At 38.1% G+C, this 19,389-nt stretch overlaps 1 protein-coding gene across 1 annotated transcript in view; it reads left to right on the forward strand.

Moving 5' to 3' along the window:
* Nucleotides 1–19,389, forward strand: part of Sog (chordin short gastrulation) — a 248,134-nt gene that overhangs the window by 201,744 nt on the left and 27,001 nt on the right. Inside the window, exons 4-5 of the mRNA XM_076791136.1 lie at nt 16,423–16,488; nt 16,559–18,361. Of these exons, the coding sequence (XP_076647251.1) occupies nt 16,423–16,488; nt 16,559–18,361 (1,869 nt within the window). The remainder of the gene's footprint in view (nt 1–16,422; nt 16,489–16,558; nt 18,362–19,389) is intronic.

A 19,389-nucleotide genomic window follows, 5' to 3' on the forward strand; every position in this document is an offset into this window, starting at 1 on the left:
TGTATTTGCAATCGAATACATTTCTGTCAGATAATGATAATAACGAGACAAGAAAAATTGTCTACATCGGTTATAAGAAACAGGAACCAAAAAAAAGAATTGTGAAATAATACGTTGATATTCTTAAATTCATTTAGCCCTTTTTCTGTTTTCATCAAATCCGCGGTCTAATAATAACTCAGTGTTCCCAATAATTCAGTGTTCCTTCAGTTTTGCGGAGTAGTATAGCATTTCAGCGATCTCTGGAGGAGATCGGTGGACCGATTTCGAGAGCCACTCCCCGTTCCTCGCCGTTGCCGTGGGACAACGCCGCGCCGGCCCGACGGCGTCGCGGCGCGGCCTCAGATAAGCGTCGGTATAACGACCCGTGAGAGAGAGAGGCCGAATTAGCTGGCGGGGTTTCGGCGCGAAAAAAAAGGAAGCGCGGAAAAAAAGAACGTGGAATGATAAAGGAACGTCGGCGCTTGAGTAAGAGGGTGTGAGGAGGGGGCGCGGGCACGATGGCATGGGAAAATGAAGAGGGGACCCAGCTGGTAAAGGGGGGAAGATGAAGAAACGAGAAGAGGAGTGGAAAAGGTTGTCGGTCGAGAGTCGGGAGTCGAGGCAGAAACAGAGATAGGGAGTATAAAGAGAGAGACGAGAGGTCGGGCGCCACGGTTTAGCGCCATGGCGCCGGCTATATTATCGCATGGCGTCACTTCGATTAAGCCGTGCAATCTAAATGTAAATATTAGCATACGTAATGATCGGGCATAACGCGCTCGCGCGCGCGTTCGCCCCGGGAATGAGAATAGACGAGGAGAAACACGGACGGAGAGGGAGGGTTAGAAGGTCGCGGGGAAGCGTGGGAGGAGATCTTTTGCGATCCGTTCCTCTACGATCGAGACCTGACCGACGCGACGCAACGCGACACGACGTCGATATTGTGCGCGTTCTTCTGTCATCTCTTATCGCACGCGACGCACAGTAATCCAAGCGATCGATTTAGATCGCCAAAACTAAAAATACCTTCGTATTGATTATTTTTTTCAATAAAATATAGTAATGATAGCACTATTCAGTAATGAGGTATTAAGAATGAATATATTATATTTATATTTAATAGATTGTATTACATTATATATAACAATATAGAATGAATTATACTACATAATACATATACAGGATGTTCACGGTAACACTAGCCAGCGTTCTTCTTGCAAATAGTAAACATTAGAAAAAAATGAAAGAGGAGAAACTTATACTGCTTTTTTGCAAGTAATGTAATGTGTGTAATTTTTTTTATCTGCATTATTTTTTTTTAGAAATGAAGGTAGTCTTCAATTTTGTAAATGGAATGCTATGTATTTTTTTATACCATATGAAAGCGTGTGCCAAAACGTATTCACCTTTCAGAATATAGACCATACTTACCAGAAACACTGCCGTAATGAATAAAAATATACGCGGTTTGTTTAAAACATAATAATTAGTACTTATGACATTTTTAAGAATTCAGCCTGTATCTTAATTATTTCTCACCTTCGGGGAATATGACATTTAATGGATGCATAAATAATTTAAAATATATCAGGGTATTGTTTTTCGCAAGTATTTATGCAAAATTTTTCAAATTGACTTTTGGTCAGCTACTATAGATCCACCATTCGGACCACTGTGCGACGCTACACGATTGGTTATCTATGGGATGAAAATAAGAAAACCAATTATCTTCATAACGCATTGTTAACTGAAGACGTCAGTTGGCATAATTTCATTTTTCCAACGTCATTGACTGGAGATGCCAATTGGTTTCTTTCATTTTTTTCATTTATGGATATAAGTAATAATAATAGTTTAATCCTTTATGATTCCGGTAAAAACAGGTAAGCACGACTGCATTGCACTGCATTCAATAAACAATGTGTTAATAGGGGAGAAGTGGGTAATGAAAGACACTTACGGGGAATGGACATTTAAGAAGGATAAAAGTCCCAGAACTATCCTCACTCTAGAGCTTCGCTGTCCTTTAGAATAGTATCTCCTGATCGATATATGTCCCTGGCAAAACCCGTGTTTTGGACATATATCGAGTAAACACTGTACTTGGAGAATAAGCCAACTTTATACTAGATGTGCATTTTAGTTGAAGAGAATCTTGAAATATCAAATGGAAAAAATGATACAACTTTATCAATATGTGTACTATTTTATGCTCTTTCCTTCAAGCTAGATGATGCTACCAGTTAGACTACAGGCCGAACTTCAGAAAAGTCTGAACTACGTGTTGCTCTTAGTAGTAGAAGCTTACAAAATTTCAACTCAATCGATCGAATGATTACTGAGAAAAAAGAATATGAAATCTGACCTCGATGAATTCTTACGTCGCCGGTCTTAACTTTATGAGCACTTTTCGCCCACTTATAGCAGTTGAAAAAATGGTTTAATTATAGAGTCTGACTCCGAATATTATCCATTACTGCATCAACAAATTTAAAAAATTCTATTTTTTACACCAAAAACTGCATACTTCTCCTTAGCGGTAATTACAGCAAAATCACAATAAAAGATCATATATTTTGTATTATAAATTACTTTTTACAGATTTAGAACCTAATGTAATTCTTAACCCTTCAACGGCGGTGCCTGAGTCTATTTGGACCCAGAGTATCAAAATAGTCAATTATGTACTCAATTTTTGGAAATTAAACTACACAAATAGTTGTTAAATTCGGAATAACACAGAAATTAATGTGTCTACAAGAAGTACGCTTTAAAGTGTATTTTAAAAAATTGACAATTAGAGCTGTAAACAGTCAACAAGCATTGTTAATTGTACATATAGTTATGAAAAAGGTCTGTCGAGTATAGAAATATTATTTGAATTGCAATTTTCACAAACTCGTGCACAAAAAAATGTTTTTCTATATGTAGAAAGATCCGCAATCTGCTCGTTGCTATAGATCGCAGGGGTTGAAAACACCTGAAAAGAGATCGGATCAACGTCTTCCGGAATTCGTAGTCGTATCACCGTGGGTAATCGATGGCGGTGCTCAAAACCAATTAAAAATCCCTGTGACTGTACCGGATTCCGATCGAGACCGCGTCGACGACGTTACAAAAATCCCGCAGAATGGACGCGTTTAATATGTAACGCGTGTACGTTAGCCAGCTTCGATAGGAACGAGTTACATATACATACCCGTTACTTATTCGCGGGACATAAAATCTATCCAGCCTTCGCTTCTCGTGGCAACTTTTGCATCATTCTGCCATGCCGCGGCTAGAACGATCGCGATTTATTTTATAACAAAACGTTCGTAAGTCTTTTTTTACTGCCGAACGGCCGGGATTCTGTGACCAATGTTTCTTCTCGAATTGGAACGTGTTGGTAGCGAGAGCTCGCGCAATATCGGTACCGGTGTGATGGTCTATGTTCGACAAATGCCATTTTAAAATAACTTTTCCAATTATAAGAACTCAAAGGAATGAGAATTCCGTTGTACCGTATGAAAAAAGAAGTTCTAATGTGCTGTATAATGAAAAATATTTTTGCTTTGTCGAGTAGTTCCGTTTGTGTATTTTTATTCATCCGAAACAACACTGATTGAATAAAATAAATGGAGAAAGAATATTAAACATAATCGTCACGATCGTCATAATCGTCAAGTTTGACCAGTTTCTTTATTTGCAAGCTTGATGATCGCTAGACTGCAGGCAAAAGTGAATCGGTAAAATACAAAACTGTGGAGTAATTAGTAGAATTTTACAGAGCACTACTACGACATTTTCGGCTTGTCGGAATTATTAAAAAAGAACCTACGTTTTTATTTAATCTCTGTTTCTCGCAATCGATTTGGAACATTTTTATTTCGCATAAAAATCCGCAATGTAACGAATACTAAACTACAGAGCTTATGAAATCAGTAGGTAAAATTTAAAACGGTAAAGATTACAAGAAATTAAGAGATTTCCTGTCCATTAGTGTCAGTTTATAAAGTTATTAAAGAAATTCGTATTTGGCTCCTGTGGTTTGCTATTAAGCCAGACAATCTTTCTTTTTAAGAAGACCCACAGGCAAATGATCACTTTAAGATCGATAGAAGAAAACTCAAGTTTATGACGAAATGGCACCGAATCCTTCGTTTTTAGCTAGTTGCAATATTGCCAAAGAATAAGCACGCGAATTGATTGGAGCAATGGTAGAAATTCTTCGCTGCGAAAAGCGTGACGCATAATAATATGCGACAGTGGGAAAATTGCCATTTTTCACGATTTTCGACTAAAAATCGCACTTTTAATCGTCTATAACTCGTAAACGAATTAACCAATATCGGTGAAATTTTCAGCATGGATATAATTTATTCGAGCGAGTCAAACACATTCTTTAAATTTTCCATACAGGTTCAGATAAAAAAGCTGAAAAAACCAACTTTTACTATTTCTTTTGCGATTCCAACCAATTCAAATTTTTTTCAAAAATTTTGTACACCTCGTCTAATAAAACTAATCCTTCTAACTTCTCAATAACATTCAAGTCATTTGATCTAATTTAAAAAAAGTTATGTTGCTTCGAATAGTGTGGACTCAGTTTTGCTGACACATTACTGTATAAGCATTTCATTGCCGGTCTGTGCTTGGCGAATTCATTGATCCCGTATTTACCATTTTCACTAATGTTTCGATTAACTGAAAAAATTATCAATATTATTATCATATCTTTGTGTATTGTTCTCACTTAGTTGACCATGAAATGTAATCCTAAGATTTTATTCTTTTCCATTTTATACTGTAACGAAGTTCATATTGTATCGAAGTTCATGAACTCCATGCATCAGGCAACGTCATACTGAGAAAAATCAATTGCTCAGAGAATATACATTAATCCTTGGCACTCCTCAATTTAATAATTTGATTACGTCTCCGAAATACTGTGAATTTCCAATAAACCTATTCTGATTTTAACTTTTGGTTTTAATTTTAACTTTTATAGCGAAGCTCTTGAGAACATTTTAAAAATTGATATAGATTCTTTATACAGGTTGTTTTCGTTCTAATGTTAATAAAAACGGTATTGCTATTTCTATTACCGAGCAACAGATTATGAATGTCTCCGCAGCATCGGCGTGATCGGAGTGCGAAGGGTTAACATTTTACAAATAAAATTGACTGACAGTTGACATTCAAGGAACGATGAATCTGCAATTTTATCGCTCATAAATTGATGGTATTAAACTCATGTGTTCCCATATACAAGGAGATGCTATTGAGTCCAATTGAAACTAACGACGCACGAACGTTAACATTACTTATCGTACAAGGTGTTTCTACTACACGCAGCGAACATTTCAAGGAACGATTTCGCAGAGATCAAGTAAAACGAAAATTGAGAATGACGACATTGCGTTTGTGCAAGAGGAATGTTATTTCTTTATTAAACGCAAAATCGGACGACGCGACGAAGCGCGTGAAATAAATGATCCTTCGTAACTTTGTAACGTGGCGACGATATCGTGATGAGAAAGAATTTCGCATAGCGGTCACGATCATCGAGTAAGTTGTCGTTCGGCAAGCTGGTTGCCCCCCGCTGATAGAAGGTGAAGACGCCATTTCACCGATTCGCGTCTCTCTTTTATGTCCCGCGAAAAGAAACTACGACCCGCGAACCTGTCGATTGGCCTGTCACATTGATTCTCATCGTCTTGAATGTCGAAAACGACATTCGCGTCGGACATGGTGGAACAGGGCCGTCCAATCGGCGCTTAATGGCGGGACTCGTTTGAATTTCCCGCCACTCCTCGTCCCGCAAGACAGGCGTCCACATCGAAGACCACGAATACCACGATATAGTCGTATCCGTTGGATCGCCTCTTCCCATCGAATACAGATTATACTAAATACAGTATTACCTCGCGATATACAATGTAGAAGCAGGGATTTTTCAAACCAGTATGATTTTGATACCGGTATTGCGTCAGCAAAACTAACACAATCCCTACGAAATCCCTATATCATAGTTTCGGTATTACAGCAATATCAATATCATGCGTATAGTGTAGAAAAGCGTAAGCGTAGAAAATGGTTTTGCAATAAAATAAGAAAACCGATAAATTACCGGTACATATAGATAAACATATAAATTATAGAATATGACGTCCCAGATAGCACAAAGACGTCTTTAAGACGTCCGTTTATGAACATTCAGACGTTTTAAAGACGTCTTCAGTGTCCTACGAACGTCTTCCGAACGTCTCTGTAATATCTTGTGTTACAAAACTGTACGTCTTGAAGACGTCTTCGTTAATTAGATGCGAGCCTAACCAGTCGAATTCCGACCCTAACACACACCTAACCTCGAAATTTTGTGCAATTTTCGATCCTGACTTTGCGATTTTTCTATAAAATCCGAACCTAACGTTGCGATTTTTCTGTAATTTCCAAACCTAATTTGCGAATTTTCCAATCTTCGACCCTAACTTTGCGATTTTTCATTCATTTTCGAATCTACATTTGCGATTTTTGCAATTTTCGTCTCTAACTTTGCAATTTTTGCAATTTTCGACCCTAACTTTTCGATTTTTCATGAATTTCCACGCTCGACAAATTTTGAAAGTTATTTCGTTGGATTTTTTTGAAATGTATTTTCAAATAGGCCCTATCATAACATCTCCAAAAAATTCAAGTGATTCAGTCTCGAAACAGACGTCTTTCAGACGTTCAAACGACGTCTAGTAGGAGACGTCTTTAAGACGCCTTAAAGCCGTCCAGTTCGGGTCGTGAGACGTTCGGACCTAAAATGGACGTGAAATGGACATCTGTCAGATGTCGTGTGCTATCTGGGACGTCATATTATTTTCATAAATTATGGTATATGGAAATATGAGATAGCACGAACAGTGGCAGGGATTACTTTTCGAAAATTAAAGACTTTTAGATCTTTAAGAAATGCGAATCCCTTCTTTGCTCCGAAGAATCGACTGAGTAATTAAGAAGCAATTGATCGCACACATGTTTGGGGGTTTATTTTCGAGGAGAAGAAATAAACATGAATTCTCTTTATTGCGTCCATATAGATGTCGAATGACAAGGAGCTTTTTCGCGCTGATCAGCCACGTTTTCTCGCTCGAGCTAAACTGTGAAAGGGTTAACACACCGCGTCCGCGTCCCCGGGAATTATGCTGTATCGTCGCTTAAAGAGGCTGCCGAGGCCTTTTCGTCGACGCTGTCTGCTTGATTGCGATCATTCATGGTTAGTCTAGTACCAACGGGACACGAGTTGTCGCTTGAATCGCCGTTAATTTCCCGCCCGCGCCCGTGGGAATGCGAGTCCGCGCGAAATTAGTTTTCTTATACATGTTGCAAACTCTACGCGACCACTGGGAGTTCGAAATTCGTAGTTTATAATGCTTCCCGGAAGTAAGGCCCCAGTGGTCATTATTTACAGGCCATTGTAGAATTAGGAGAGAAAATGATAAAAGGAATTCACAAGGTGACGAATACATTCTGCACGAATGATCGTTTAAAAAATGAAACGTTACTCACCAGCATATTCAACATCAGACAGGCAACATAGTGCTACAGCTCGTGACGAGCTGTTTGGAAGATTGAAGCGACCATATTGAAAACAGTTTTCTTCATTATAATTGTTTAAGTAGTTTCTTTTATGAATTTATGTATGTACATACATTGGACAATTAAGTGTTCGTATACATTATGATTGTTTTACATAGGTGTACTTAATAAATTGACATAACGAAAACAATTTAGGTTTCAGCCTTCTTGTTTTACAAGTGTTGGAATTGTAAAGACGAAGGAAATCATTGAATAGATTTTTCTATTTCTGCATGTATTTTAATCAAAATTGCACCAAATTGCAGAGTAAATGTAGTTCTTGTAATGTAAATCTTATTGTTTTACAAGGCAATATAAAGCAATATATTGTTTTTGTAAGGCAATAGATTTAGTGTCGAAAAAATCAAAGTTCAAAATTTATATTTTCAACATTTTTATGGCTTCTGTATTTATTTCTAGCTTCTAACCGTTATCGCAGCCAAGCAATTTAACGTCTAGCAAACCGCCCTTGTACGCGGGCAATAATGGAGATAATTTACGCTATAAATAAATCACAAATAAAATAATTGGAGCCTGCAGAAGGAAAGGTGTCTCGTAGAGAGGAGTGTAGAGTAGCTTGTTAGGCGTGCACGAAGATTTTGGCGCGGTTTTCGCGAACATCTTTTTAATCCTGAATAACGACCGTCCTTCGGTGAAACGTACCGTGTAAAGTGTCGGTTCCACCGTGAATGTCATTAAGCGGCCGTCGCACCAGCTCTTTCTAGTCGCGTTTACTTCTCGTAAAATCACGAATCTACACCCTAACCTTTCCAGAAAATCTCGGAGACGTTGGATATTTGCATGCGCTGTTATTCGAGGAACGCAAAAGGCTCGTTCTTATTGACAAAAAATATATATATATCCGAAACGGGTCGGTAGATGTTTCGGCCAAAAAATTGTTTTTTATTATAAAATCTTCAACCAGTTGTATCCTTCTATTTCTTTTGTTTCGCGTGTAAACGAGAATAAGATAGAACAGAAGCTTTTTCGTTTCTATTCGCAACATGTAAATTCAATTAAAAAATCTTAGATATTATTTCGTCAATAAAGTTCGAGAAAATAAACATTCATTAATACTGGATAATATTCTTTATTGAGGTGGTACGAGTCTACCTAATTCTTGGTTTCATGAATTCGTATTTAAATAATGGGGTTTGCATAAATTTGTACCGGTACCTGATATTATACAAAGATATGTTGTCCTTAAGGCTCGTACAGACCTGAACATTTCGACGAACATTGCGCCGAACAGCCACCGAAACGCAAGATCGCGCCGTTCGGTTCGCCAAAATGAACGTCTGGCGCAATGTTCGTCGAAATGTTCAGGTCTGTACGAGCCTTTATCAACCGTCATACCAACATCCAAAATATTATGTCTTATAAAAGAATATAAAATTATCCAGATAACACAAAGATATCTCGAAACAGACGTCTATAATAAGTCTTAAAAGTCCATAAATGTTAATTAAGATTAAATCAAATATGCATATGTGAATGGTCATGCGAAAAGGGACTGGGAGGGATAAAACAAATTTCGAAAAAAAAACGAGTTTAAAGTTAGACCAATAAAGTATTACTGAACGTGTAGAACTCATTTGCAAATTAGTTCAGTTGCAATACTTATATTTATCGTCATATTGTTATAATTAAACATATATATACTACACTGTATACAGTAGTGTGTATATGCAATTGTATTGTGTACTTTTTACCTAATCCATGTGTTTGTAATACATGAAATTTTGAAATTCATTTTTTTGTCATTCCAAGTAATAGCAAAATTAAGAAACAGTATTTTAGTCATTGTACAGTAAAATAGCCCCTATCATAACATCTCCAAAAAATTCAAGTCATTCAGTCTCGAAACAGACGTCTTGAAGACCTCTTGAAGACGTCTTATTTCAGACGTTCAAACTACGTTCAGTTGGAGACGTCTTATTTCAGACGTTCAAACGACCTCCAGTTGGAGACATCTTATTTCAGACATTCCAACGACGTCTAGCAGGAGACGTCTTTAAGACGTCTTAACGACGTCCAGTTCGGTTCGTAAGACGTTTAGACCTACAATGGACGTAACATGGACGTCTTTAAGAGGTCGTGTGCTATCTGGGTATCCAAGAAAATAGGAATGCACCGAAAAATAGCCAAGAATCGGTTTTTTCAGTGAGATATGGTCGTTGACACCGAAAAATAGCCAGGTAGCCGACTATTCAACACAAGAGTTAAGTGATTATATAGAATAAAAACGTAACGAAAACTGTTGCAGTCTGTAGAAGAACTCTATTGTTTTGCTTATTGTTATAGTAATTTTAATGAACTCCTTTTTAACGAGACGTTTCAATACGTTTTAATCGATTGTATCCGAATGCTTTCGATGCATTTCTATTTTCAACTAATAGTACAAGGAGCACCATCGATCCTATCCCAACCAACGTCGATGATCAAGAGTATAGATGACCGCTTGTACGTGCCGAAGATGACGTAATTGGTCGAAAAGTGCAGCATTTTCGGCATCTTGCTCCATCCGAATTGCGTGGGAGATAAAGAAACGAGGCTCCGCGGCGGCCATGTGGCTTTGCGGATGCTGCGTACACACGAAATCCCCGATAATTTCAATCGATAGATCATAAGCCGTAGCTAGACCGTCTTTATATATTCGTCATTCGTGTATCATCTGTCCTAGAATCCATCTGAGATTCTATTAGAAACCGAATTATTCATAAATCATATCGAGGAATCATTTATAATCCCAGAATTAGAATAGAATGTCCATCTTCTCGATAGTTACATCAGCCCCCCCCCCCCATCTCAATTAGAATGTCGAGATTAGAATCCTTTTCTTTGTGCACAGGATGTTTCGTAACATGTCCAGCAGAAAAGTTCATCGCATTCTTCGGCTTAACATGAGAAATGAATCTGTCCCCGTGCACAAAGGGCGAAGGCTAACGAAATGCGGCTGCTCGAAACAGAACATTGTGATATCGCTTGTTCGACAGCTTTCAAAATAAAATAGCACAGCGTTGTTGTGATTAATTCTACTTAACTTCGACAATTCGAAAAATAATTGCAGTCATTCGCATCGAAGAACGAAATCGGTTGATTTTGTTGTTTTAGAGATTGGTGTCCGCCATATTGGAAGAGAGTATTTCGAAAGAAGTTCACGCTTCAACGTTTAGAATACAGTGTTTACTCTATATATTTCCCAAATGCCTAGCCGATAAAAATCCCATAACTATCCCCACAAGAAGCATATCTCCTGGCCGATATGTGTCCCTGGCTAGACCCGTGTTTTGGACATATTTCGAGTAAACACTGTAATGTATTATCATCTATTGTACAGGTGCCGAAAAGAAATTGTATAAATGTATACTCTGATAGTATGTCATAACAGGAAGAAAACTACGTGTCCAAATACTTTAGGATTTAATCTTTTTTAATTATCAAGCTGATCTTCTTTCTTGTAATTGTCTGAGAAGAGTCACAACAATAGCAGCTTTGCTCCCCAATAATTAGGTTAGTACCGAATACAATCGTTTCCTTTATAATTCAGTATTTGGATCACTCAATAACACAATGAACCATAACATTTAACAAAACAAAATTTATTTCTCACGTTTACATTTATGACTCGTGCAATGCTTCGATGAAAACTCGCTACAGTAGTGTCTTTTTAATCATCAAATATTTAGCTTAACTTCAATTGTATTTCACTACAATGTGTATTTTTAGAACATGAAATTGTAGAAAATAATTCAAATGAGTGATACAATAGATTGCTATTTAATTAAAGTGTAAGGCAAACAAGAATCTCTTGCGCAACCGTTTCTGAGGAACGTTAACGAAATGCGTCGTTCGAATATTTTGCTATTGGGGATTTTTCAAAGTACAAGAAAGGGAGAGAAGTTGGGTTCTTTTAACTGCGAAGGTAAGACGATCTTTGAGGCCTCCGCGTCTGCAAATTCAGGGTTAAATGGCGGAGACGACGGGTCAGAGAGGTGAAGCGACATCGTCGAGTATTCTGAGTCTCTGTTATTGGCCCGCACCGCACGTATACCAATTAACGTGTCCGCACAGCTGGACCGGTGCGGTATGCGCCATAAAAGCAACATTCAAAGTAGCGGTGGTTGGCGCCAGCCGTCTCTTTTCCTACCCCACTGCCATTCTTTATGGCCTTTACACAGCAGCATCATCGCTGAATGAGTATGCTCCCACCCTTCGTCTACCTTTCTCTTCTCTGATATAGTCTCTCTCTCTCTCTCTCTCTCTCTCTCTCTCTCTCTCTCTCTCTCTCGCTCTCTCTCTCTCTCTCTCTCTCTCTCTCTCGCTATCTATCTATCTATCTATCTGTTTAGGGTTCATTTCATCCAAAAATATAGTGAATTACTTCCTTATTCAATGAAGATTTGCTGACTGACAATAAGCAATTTCCATTTTATTATACTGAAACTGTATATTATACAACACATATATATTATGTGCAGGATTGTGTGCATGCGAGACATATAACCTTTGTAATAGATGTATTAAACAAAACATAACATTGACACTAAATACGTAAACAGTTCAATTTAAAATCTAAAGCGATCCATGCGCAACACGATTCATTGTACCAATCAGAAAATATTTCATTTAGCTACTAGCATGTTCCACTGATCAGTCCAGATAATCGAGGATCTATAGTTTCGTGAAGTAAACAAGCACAGGGCCTTCGAATGATGTCACGTTTGATATAATTTCAATGAGAAAACCCCGCCGCGCCGCACAGTGAGGACAAATGGCCTGTTTTCGGCACTTCTCGTAGTTTGGTTATTAATGTATATATAGAGGAAATTTTTTACAGACAATTACATTTACCAATATAGTTAATAATTAAAAAAAAAAAATAACTTAGAGAAAAAAATTTATTATTAAAAATTAACAAATTTATTTTTAAAAACTAACAAGTTTAGAACAAAATTAATAATAAATGAACCATATGTAAAATTAACAATAATAAACTTAAACAAATTATAATACTAGTGAATAAAATGAATAAACTTAATAAAACGCTATTCGCTATCCGAGTCATTCTCAGTACTTTGATTGCGACCCAAAATCATTGACTCTCGTGATCTTGCACATCTCGATCTATCCTTACATTCTTATTACTTTTTCAATAGTTATAAAACATATATTAAAAACAAATTAAAAAGACATAAAAATGATTGATATATAATTATTGAAAAATTGTATTATGCATAAAAATGATTATTATATGATTATTATTAACAATTTCCATCCTAATACGCATGTTTTGCAAAAGAAATGTATTTCATATCGTGATATACACGAATATTGAACTTTTCCAGTAAATTCCCCACTGTAACTGTGGCCAACAAATGGCAAAATTTTTTACAACCAAATTTGTTTACAAATGTATACTTATTGTTAATTATTCAGAGAAAATGAAATTTAACAATATAACTAATACATTTAACAAGAAAATAACAAATTTTCCACGATAGATCCTAAAGGAAAGGTATGGACACTTCTTAAAAAGTTTATAAAATTGAGAGTCGCAGAAAGTGGCAGACAAAACTATGAAATTCTTAAACTATAATAAGTAATGTATCCGAATATGCATAAATCTCAGGACATGTTTTGCCGTTTTTGTTTTATGTTAATTTGAACTATTACATGCAATTAATAAATAAAACCACCGTTGAAAATTTGTACAAAAAATAAATCTACTTTATTAAATATATAAAGAATGCATATTCCTTGGTAAGCACTTTCCATTACACAGAATTGTTATTGCACACTCATTTACAGTTAATATAATATTTTTGATTTTTGGCACTTTAGAGAGTGCCTCCATGGTCAAATTTTTTTACAAAAATCTAAATTTGGTTACTAATGCATATGTAATGGTAATTAGTCACAAAAAATTAAATTTAACAATAAAATTAATAAGATGAAAAAAAAATTGTTAAATGATTTTTAAATGAATAATAATATGAATTTCCTGCTAATATGCAGTTCTGCCAAAGGAAATTTTCGTACATCGTCAAATAAAAATGTAGTGAGATGTGCCGACTTGTCCGCACTGTGCGCCGTGGGGATACTTCTGAGACTTTTATCGGCTAGGCATTTGGGACATATATAATAGAGTAACCACTGTATTATTGATAATGGTTCAGTACTGTCTCATCGATAAGCCAGTATCGATGGTATCTACGTTTGACGGTAGCGGTAAGAGATATCAAGGAATAGTATCTGTGCAGAACGTAAGTGACATTTCGGTCCCGAAGAGACATTACTCTACAAGGAAACTCTTCAATCTACAATACATCCAACATTATAATTTTTCTGAAAGTGCTCAGTCCAATTTGAACAGAATAGCAGACGATGGCATACACGGTAATACTTCAAATAATTTATCCTGAAATTTGCTGTTGTACAGGCAGATTATATTTCTTTCACATTCGATTCCTTGTGCCGGCGTCTTGTAATCGACAAGCCGCCATATTTGATCCTCTTTACGTTCCGCGATCAACGCGTATACACGCTGTATGCACGCTCGGATTGGATGAGAGAGCTCCCATTATCCGAGTCATGCAGAAAGATGCTTGTCCACCTCTCTTCGCGTGTCTCGAGTTCGATCATTTTAGCTGGGAGGTTCGATGGCCGTTTAGCGTAAAGCCTGCCTCGGTGTGTAAGACCACCGCTCAAGAAACGAACTTTAATGAGAAGTTTCTCACCCAAGCGAAGGGAGTGTATCGCTGGTGATGTGCTGTCCCTAACCGATTTACGAGCTATAAAGCGATGTTTTTTCGTGGCGACGCTTCGTTACCATCCACACGATCTCTTCGGGGCTTATCTTGGAAATCATCGCTTTCGCATTTGCGTATATCCTGCTATTTTTCTACCGCCACCAAGCGTTCGCACCTCCTTCGTGAAGCAAAACGTTCGGCATTTCCATGAATCTCCTACAAGAAAGTTAAAGTCACTTTCTCGTCGTGAAATACGCATACTTCGAGGACTATAACACAATTTTTGTGTGCTTAATACACACAAGAACAATGCCTGTCATTTCTAGGGATGGCGTGAACTGCTACTTTTGGATCACTCGATCACGTTCGTTCTCGATTTTTGTGATCACTTCTGATTGGCGGATAGCGTAACTGTTCTTTGCGCAAATCACAGAGACATAACCTCTATGTTCTATATTAACGACATCAAAACAAAATTGCGAGTTACATCAGTTACATGTATGCTACATCGCATAAAGTAAAGGAATATTGAGGGACAATGAGAAATAATGAATAAATTAATGATTACATAGTAAGCGTAAGTTTAATTTAAAACTTCTTTATACTTAATTCTACAAAACATAAGTATAACTCTGTTACAAAATATTTAATATAGATAGAATATTATAGATAGAATATAGATACATAAAAACTTAGCATAAATAATGGAAAAACAAAAAATTAACAAAACTGTATACTATGTAAAATGTACTAAAAATGTGTAATATAAAAACAACACAATAGAATAATGTTTATATATAAATAATCTCAGAACAGTAGTGAAATATTTTAAGAGTACTTAATACTTTAGCTATGTCTGTCTTCCTAAATCTTCATGAGAGACTCACATGACGAAGTGATTGAACGTGACCTTTATTCTCTTATTTTTTCAAAATATGTTTGCATGTCATCTAGTAAACTAATCCTTCTAACTTGTCACAAAATATCAAATCATTTGGTCCAACTTTAAAAAAGGTATTCTGTTTTAAAATAAAAATATTACAGACAAAAATTATAGACTTTTATCAGGTCAAACACTTCGAAAACTTCCTCTCGCGTCAGTTCTTTACCTATTCTAAGCTATCGCGCCCGCATAAACTATATGAATATGAGATTCACGGTTTGGCCTAAACATTCCAATTTATATTCAAATTTCTCTCCGTCGCCATTAATCGACCATATGGTACAGTAGCGCTATCATAACTACGTTCGTGTGATCACGCAACAAAACTAAAAAATCACGATCACGGCGTGAATGAAGTTACAATCACGACCGTGATCGTGATTCTGCGATCACTGTGATAAATCACGGTTAGGGATTTTGGACGCCATCCCTAATCATTCCTATAGTTCAAAGACTGTTTCAGCATTTCTAAAGTTTTATTTTCTGACTTATACCGCCTTATTCTTTCTAGCCGATATTTTTAATATAAATATGCTAAATACAAATCATTTTCAACATTCGTTAGAGCATAAATACACATAGAGTAAATAAATTACATAAGTAATATTTTTCATTTCAACTAATCATACATTAAATAATCAAGAATATTTAGGTCATTACAACATTTCAATGAAAGTGCCACGGAGCTGCAAAATATACTATATTATACTTTACTATAGTATAGTATATTGTAATATACTATATTATTATTGGTATCTTATGTTCTTCAAGTTCCTAGTAAAACTATATTCTCTTTAGGTTAGGATGCCTTAATCGTAACTAAACTGCGGATTTTGATGCAAAATAGAAACTGTCTGCACTAAGTGTAAGTCACAGGGGATCTGTATGGAACTTTATTTCTTTTCCGAATAATTTTAATCAGTTGGAAACAATGCCACAGAATTTTTAAGCTCTTCATATATGTTTTTGCTGTTTTGTGTGATCGATCTACTCGTTTTTATCATAAATGCAAAAGATCGGCAGTCTAAACATAATAGTTGCCCGATATCAGGTTGCCGAGGACTCGTATCTAGTTTCGAAATTTTAGATTCTCTATTTTCATGAATCTAATGCGACTTGTTATTGCGTTGGTTTCAGGTACCGATATAGTACATGATCTTCCAGCGCAGATGACGTCCGAGGAAGAAGAACGAAGTCTGAAACGTAATTATCCACCTCCGGACCAACTTTCGCAGACTTCCACAGACTCGCCTAATCATTTTCCTAATTTCAGACTTTGGGACCCTGGTGACCGGCCGAACATCGCAAGCGTTGCGTCGCGACGAGCCCAGTCCGACGACGTCCATGTACAACAGCGCCTACAACTATTTAGCCACCGGCCGGTTCACGTTCCACCGGAAGAACCTCTACTACTCGTTCTACCTGTCGACGACAACGCCCAGGCCGCGAAAGATACAGTTCGTGGACGGATCCGGTAATATACTCGAAGAGCAAACGATCGATCCGATCGGAGGAGTTTACCAGAACGCAACAGGCAAACTTTGCGGCGTCTGGAGACGCGTTCCCCGGGACTATAGGAAGTTGTTGCGCGAAGAACGTCTTCATGTGTCCTTCGTGTGGGAACCATCAGCTACGGTAACAGGACAATTATCTCGCTACCGTGCTCTGTCGACAGAACAATTCTCGTCTCTGCTAGAGCCAACCATGGGGGTTGATCGTTCGCTGATGTCGGGCGCAGGCGCCACTGCCATAGTCTCGGCATCATCAGCGTCGGCGCCATCGATCCACGTATCCCTAGTCTTCAATGGAGTCTTCCTGCCGAACGACGTGTCGGAGGTACCTCTGATCGTCCAGCTGGAGCACATGGAGAAAGACTACGTGGTCCTTCGTGAAGAGATCATAGTCAAAAAACCATCGAACGAGTTGAACTTCGGGGAAGTTCGAAGCGCTTTATCGGGCGCTGATCTGCGTCTTCTGACACGAGGCAAACTGTCGATCAGCATCATGTCCAGGAAGGATCCGCAGGCGCTGAGACTGTCTGGCATGGTTGGACCTAGAGCTACCTGCGACATGTACCAGACGTTGCTGCAGTCAGAGACGACTTCCGCTGCTTCTGGAATCGCGTGGGCGTTTCTGGATCGAGCTGGATCGTTGCGGTATGGTGTTCAGCTGATCGGTCTTGAAGAGGAGAGTCCTTTGGTGACGTTAGTGGACGAGGGAGGCAAACGACGCACGGAGCTGGAGGATCTGACGCCCTCTTTGGTGGACGGTTTAGCCAATGGGTCCTTGGATAGGCCCGGGCCACGCTTGCTAGAGCCCCTGTTCAATGGGGAGTTGTCTGTGGTTGCTGCGTCCCATGTGGGCTCCATGTTACGTGGCAGGTTGCTCCAAAGGCCCGTAGCCGACGCCAGGGACACCACGGCTCCAGTCTTGTTGAGAAGATTGTCTCAGGAGCCTATCCATCCAAGTCCAGTTGGCTTGATCTGGACTGCGGTCGACCTGGACTGCTCTTTACACTACGAGCTAGAGATATCTGGCTTCCCTCAACCATCCTCTTCGTCCGACAATCACGAGCCTCGCACCTTCCAACTTTATTTGGAGACCATGCCACTGCTCGCCCAAGGTGCACCAGTTGCCAGGAGATTACTAGAAGAGTTCACCGGATATGTCCTCGAAGGCTCCGTTACAGGACTCTCGCCTGTCGAGTTGTACAGAATCGAGTCTGGTATCGGATTCCTCGAGGTAACCGATAAGCAATCCGATAGAATACTGAAAGCGCCGTTTAAAGCTAGAGCACCACTCAGCTGTCTTCCACATTATGCGGACAATGATGTTGCTTCGGTTGTTGCGTACAACCTTCATCCACCCACGTCGGATATCGAAACTGGAGCGTGCTTCCATGAGACTAGGTTCTACGAAGAGGGCACCCAATGGACCTCCAACCTCGATCCTTGTTCCATGTGCAATTGCTACCGAGGTCTCGCACAATGCGATCCGGTTCCGTGTCCTGTGCTCACCTGTCCACAGGCTAAACAGCTGAAGGCTCCTGCTGGACACTGTTGTCCTATATGCTCAGGTAAATCCTCCTTCATTTTTGTCTTTATTTATTTGGCTCATAGACAGACGGATAGTTTATTTGTCAGTCTCCTAGCCATAAAAAAGAAGGAACTCGTGTTACGATAACTCATTTATACACCAATATTTCATTTATCCTCGTGATCCTTACGGATCCTCATCCATTCTAATCCTTACAATTAGTTACACTTTAGTACTGTTTTTACTCTACCGGGTGGTTCACGAGAAACAGGCCACCTAAATAGCTCCGTTAGGCTTAGAAATAAAAGAAAATGTTAAAGAGAAAAGTTGTACTGTTAAAGAGGGCAAATATGGTGATATAAAAAAATGTTCCAATAGCAGTCGTTTTCAAGGTTTTTTGAAGGTCATCGATGGTTTTTAAATAGCACCATATATTTTTAACTTCACAGTGTTGTAGCTGATGTCAAGACGAATTCAACGATCTAGTACACTATGACCTTTAACTGACCTTGAACTAGAAAATTTATGATAAAGCAATGATAACTTCAAAATGTGCAATCATTTTATTTGAATTAAATTAAATCTTCGAAATTATGACCTTGAGCAGTAACACAGGCATCTAAACGTTTTACAAGGCAATCAATTGTACTTTCAATTGTTTCTGTTGGTATTGATTTACAAGATCTAACTATTATTTTTTGCATGTTCTCTGATGTAGTCAGTTGATCACGATATACATCGTCTTTGAGTGTTTCCTTGTGTTGTATCTATATATATATACCAAATGCCTAGCCGATAAAAATCTCAGAACTGTCACCACTGCCACGGGGTATACAGGGTGAGTCACCAAACGTTAGCACCTCAAATATCTTTGTTGTTTCTAAAGATACGTAAAATATGGTAAGGACAAAGTTGAATGGTACAATGGGGCTGACACGATGCAAACAAATTTTGTTTTTATGTCTTTTTTTTGGAGATATCAAGGTCACCTTCACTTTTTTAAATGGAACCACCCTTTTTTAAACACCTACAATGATAGTCCCTTTCATTAGGAATTCAGTGACTATA

This window comes from Halictus rubicundus, chromosome 7 (assembly GCF_050948215.1).
Source record: "Halictus rubicundus isolate RS-2024b chromosome 7, iyHalRubi1_principal, whole genome shotgun sequence".
Lineage (NCBI taxonomy): Eukaryota > Metazoa > Arthropoda > Insecta > Hymenoptera > Halictidae > Halictus > Halictus rubicundus.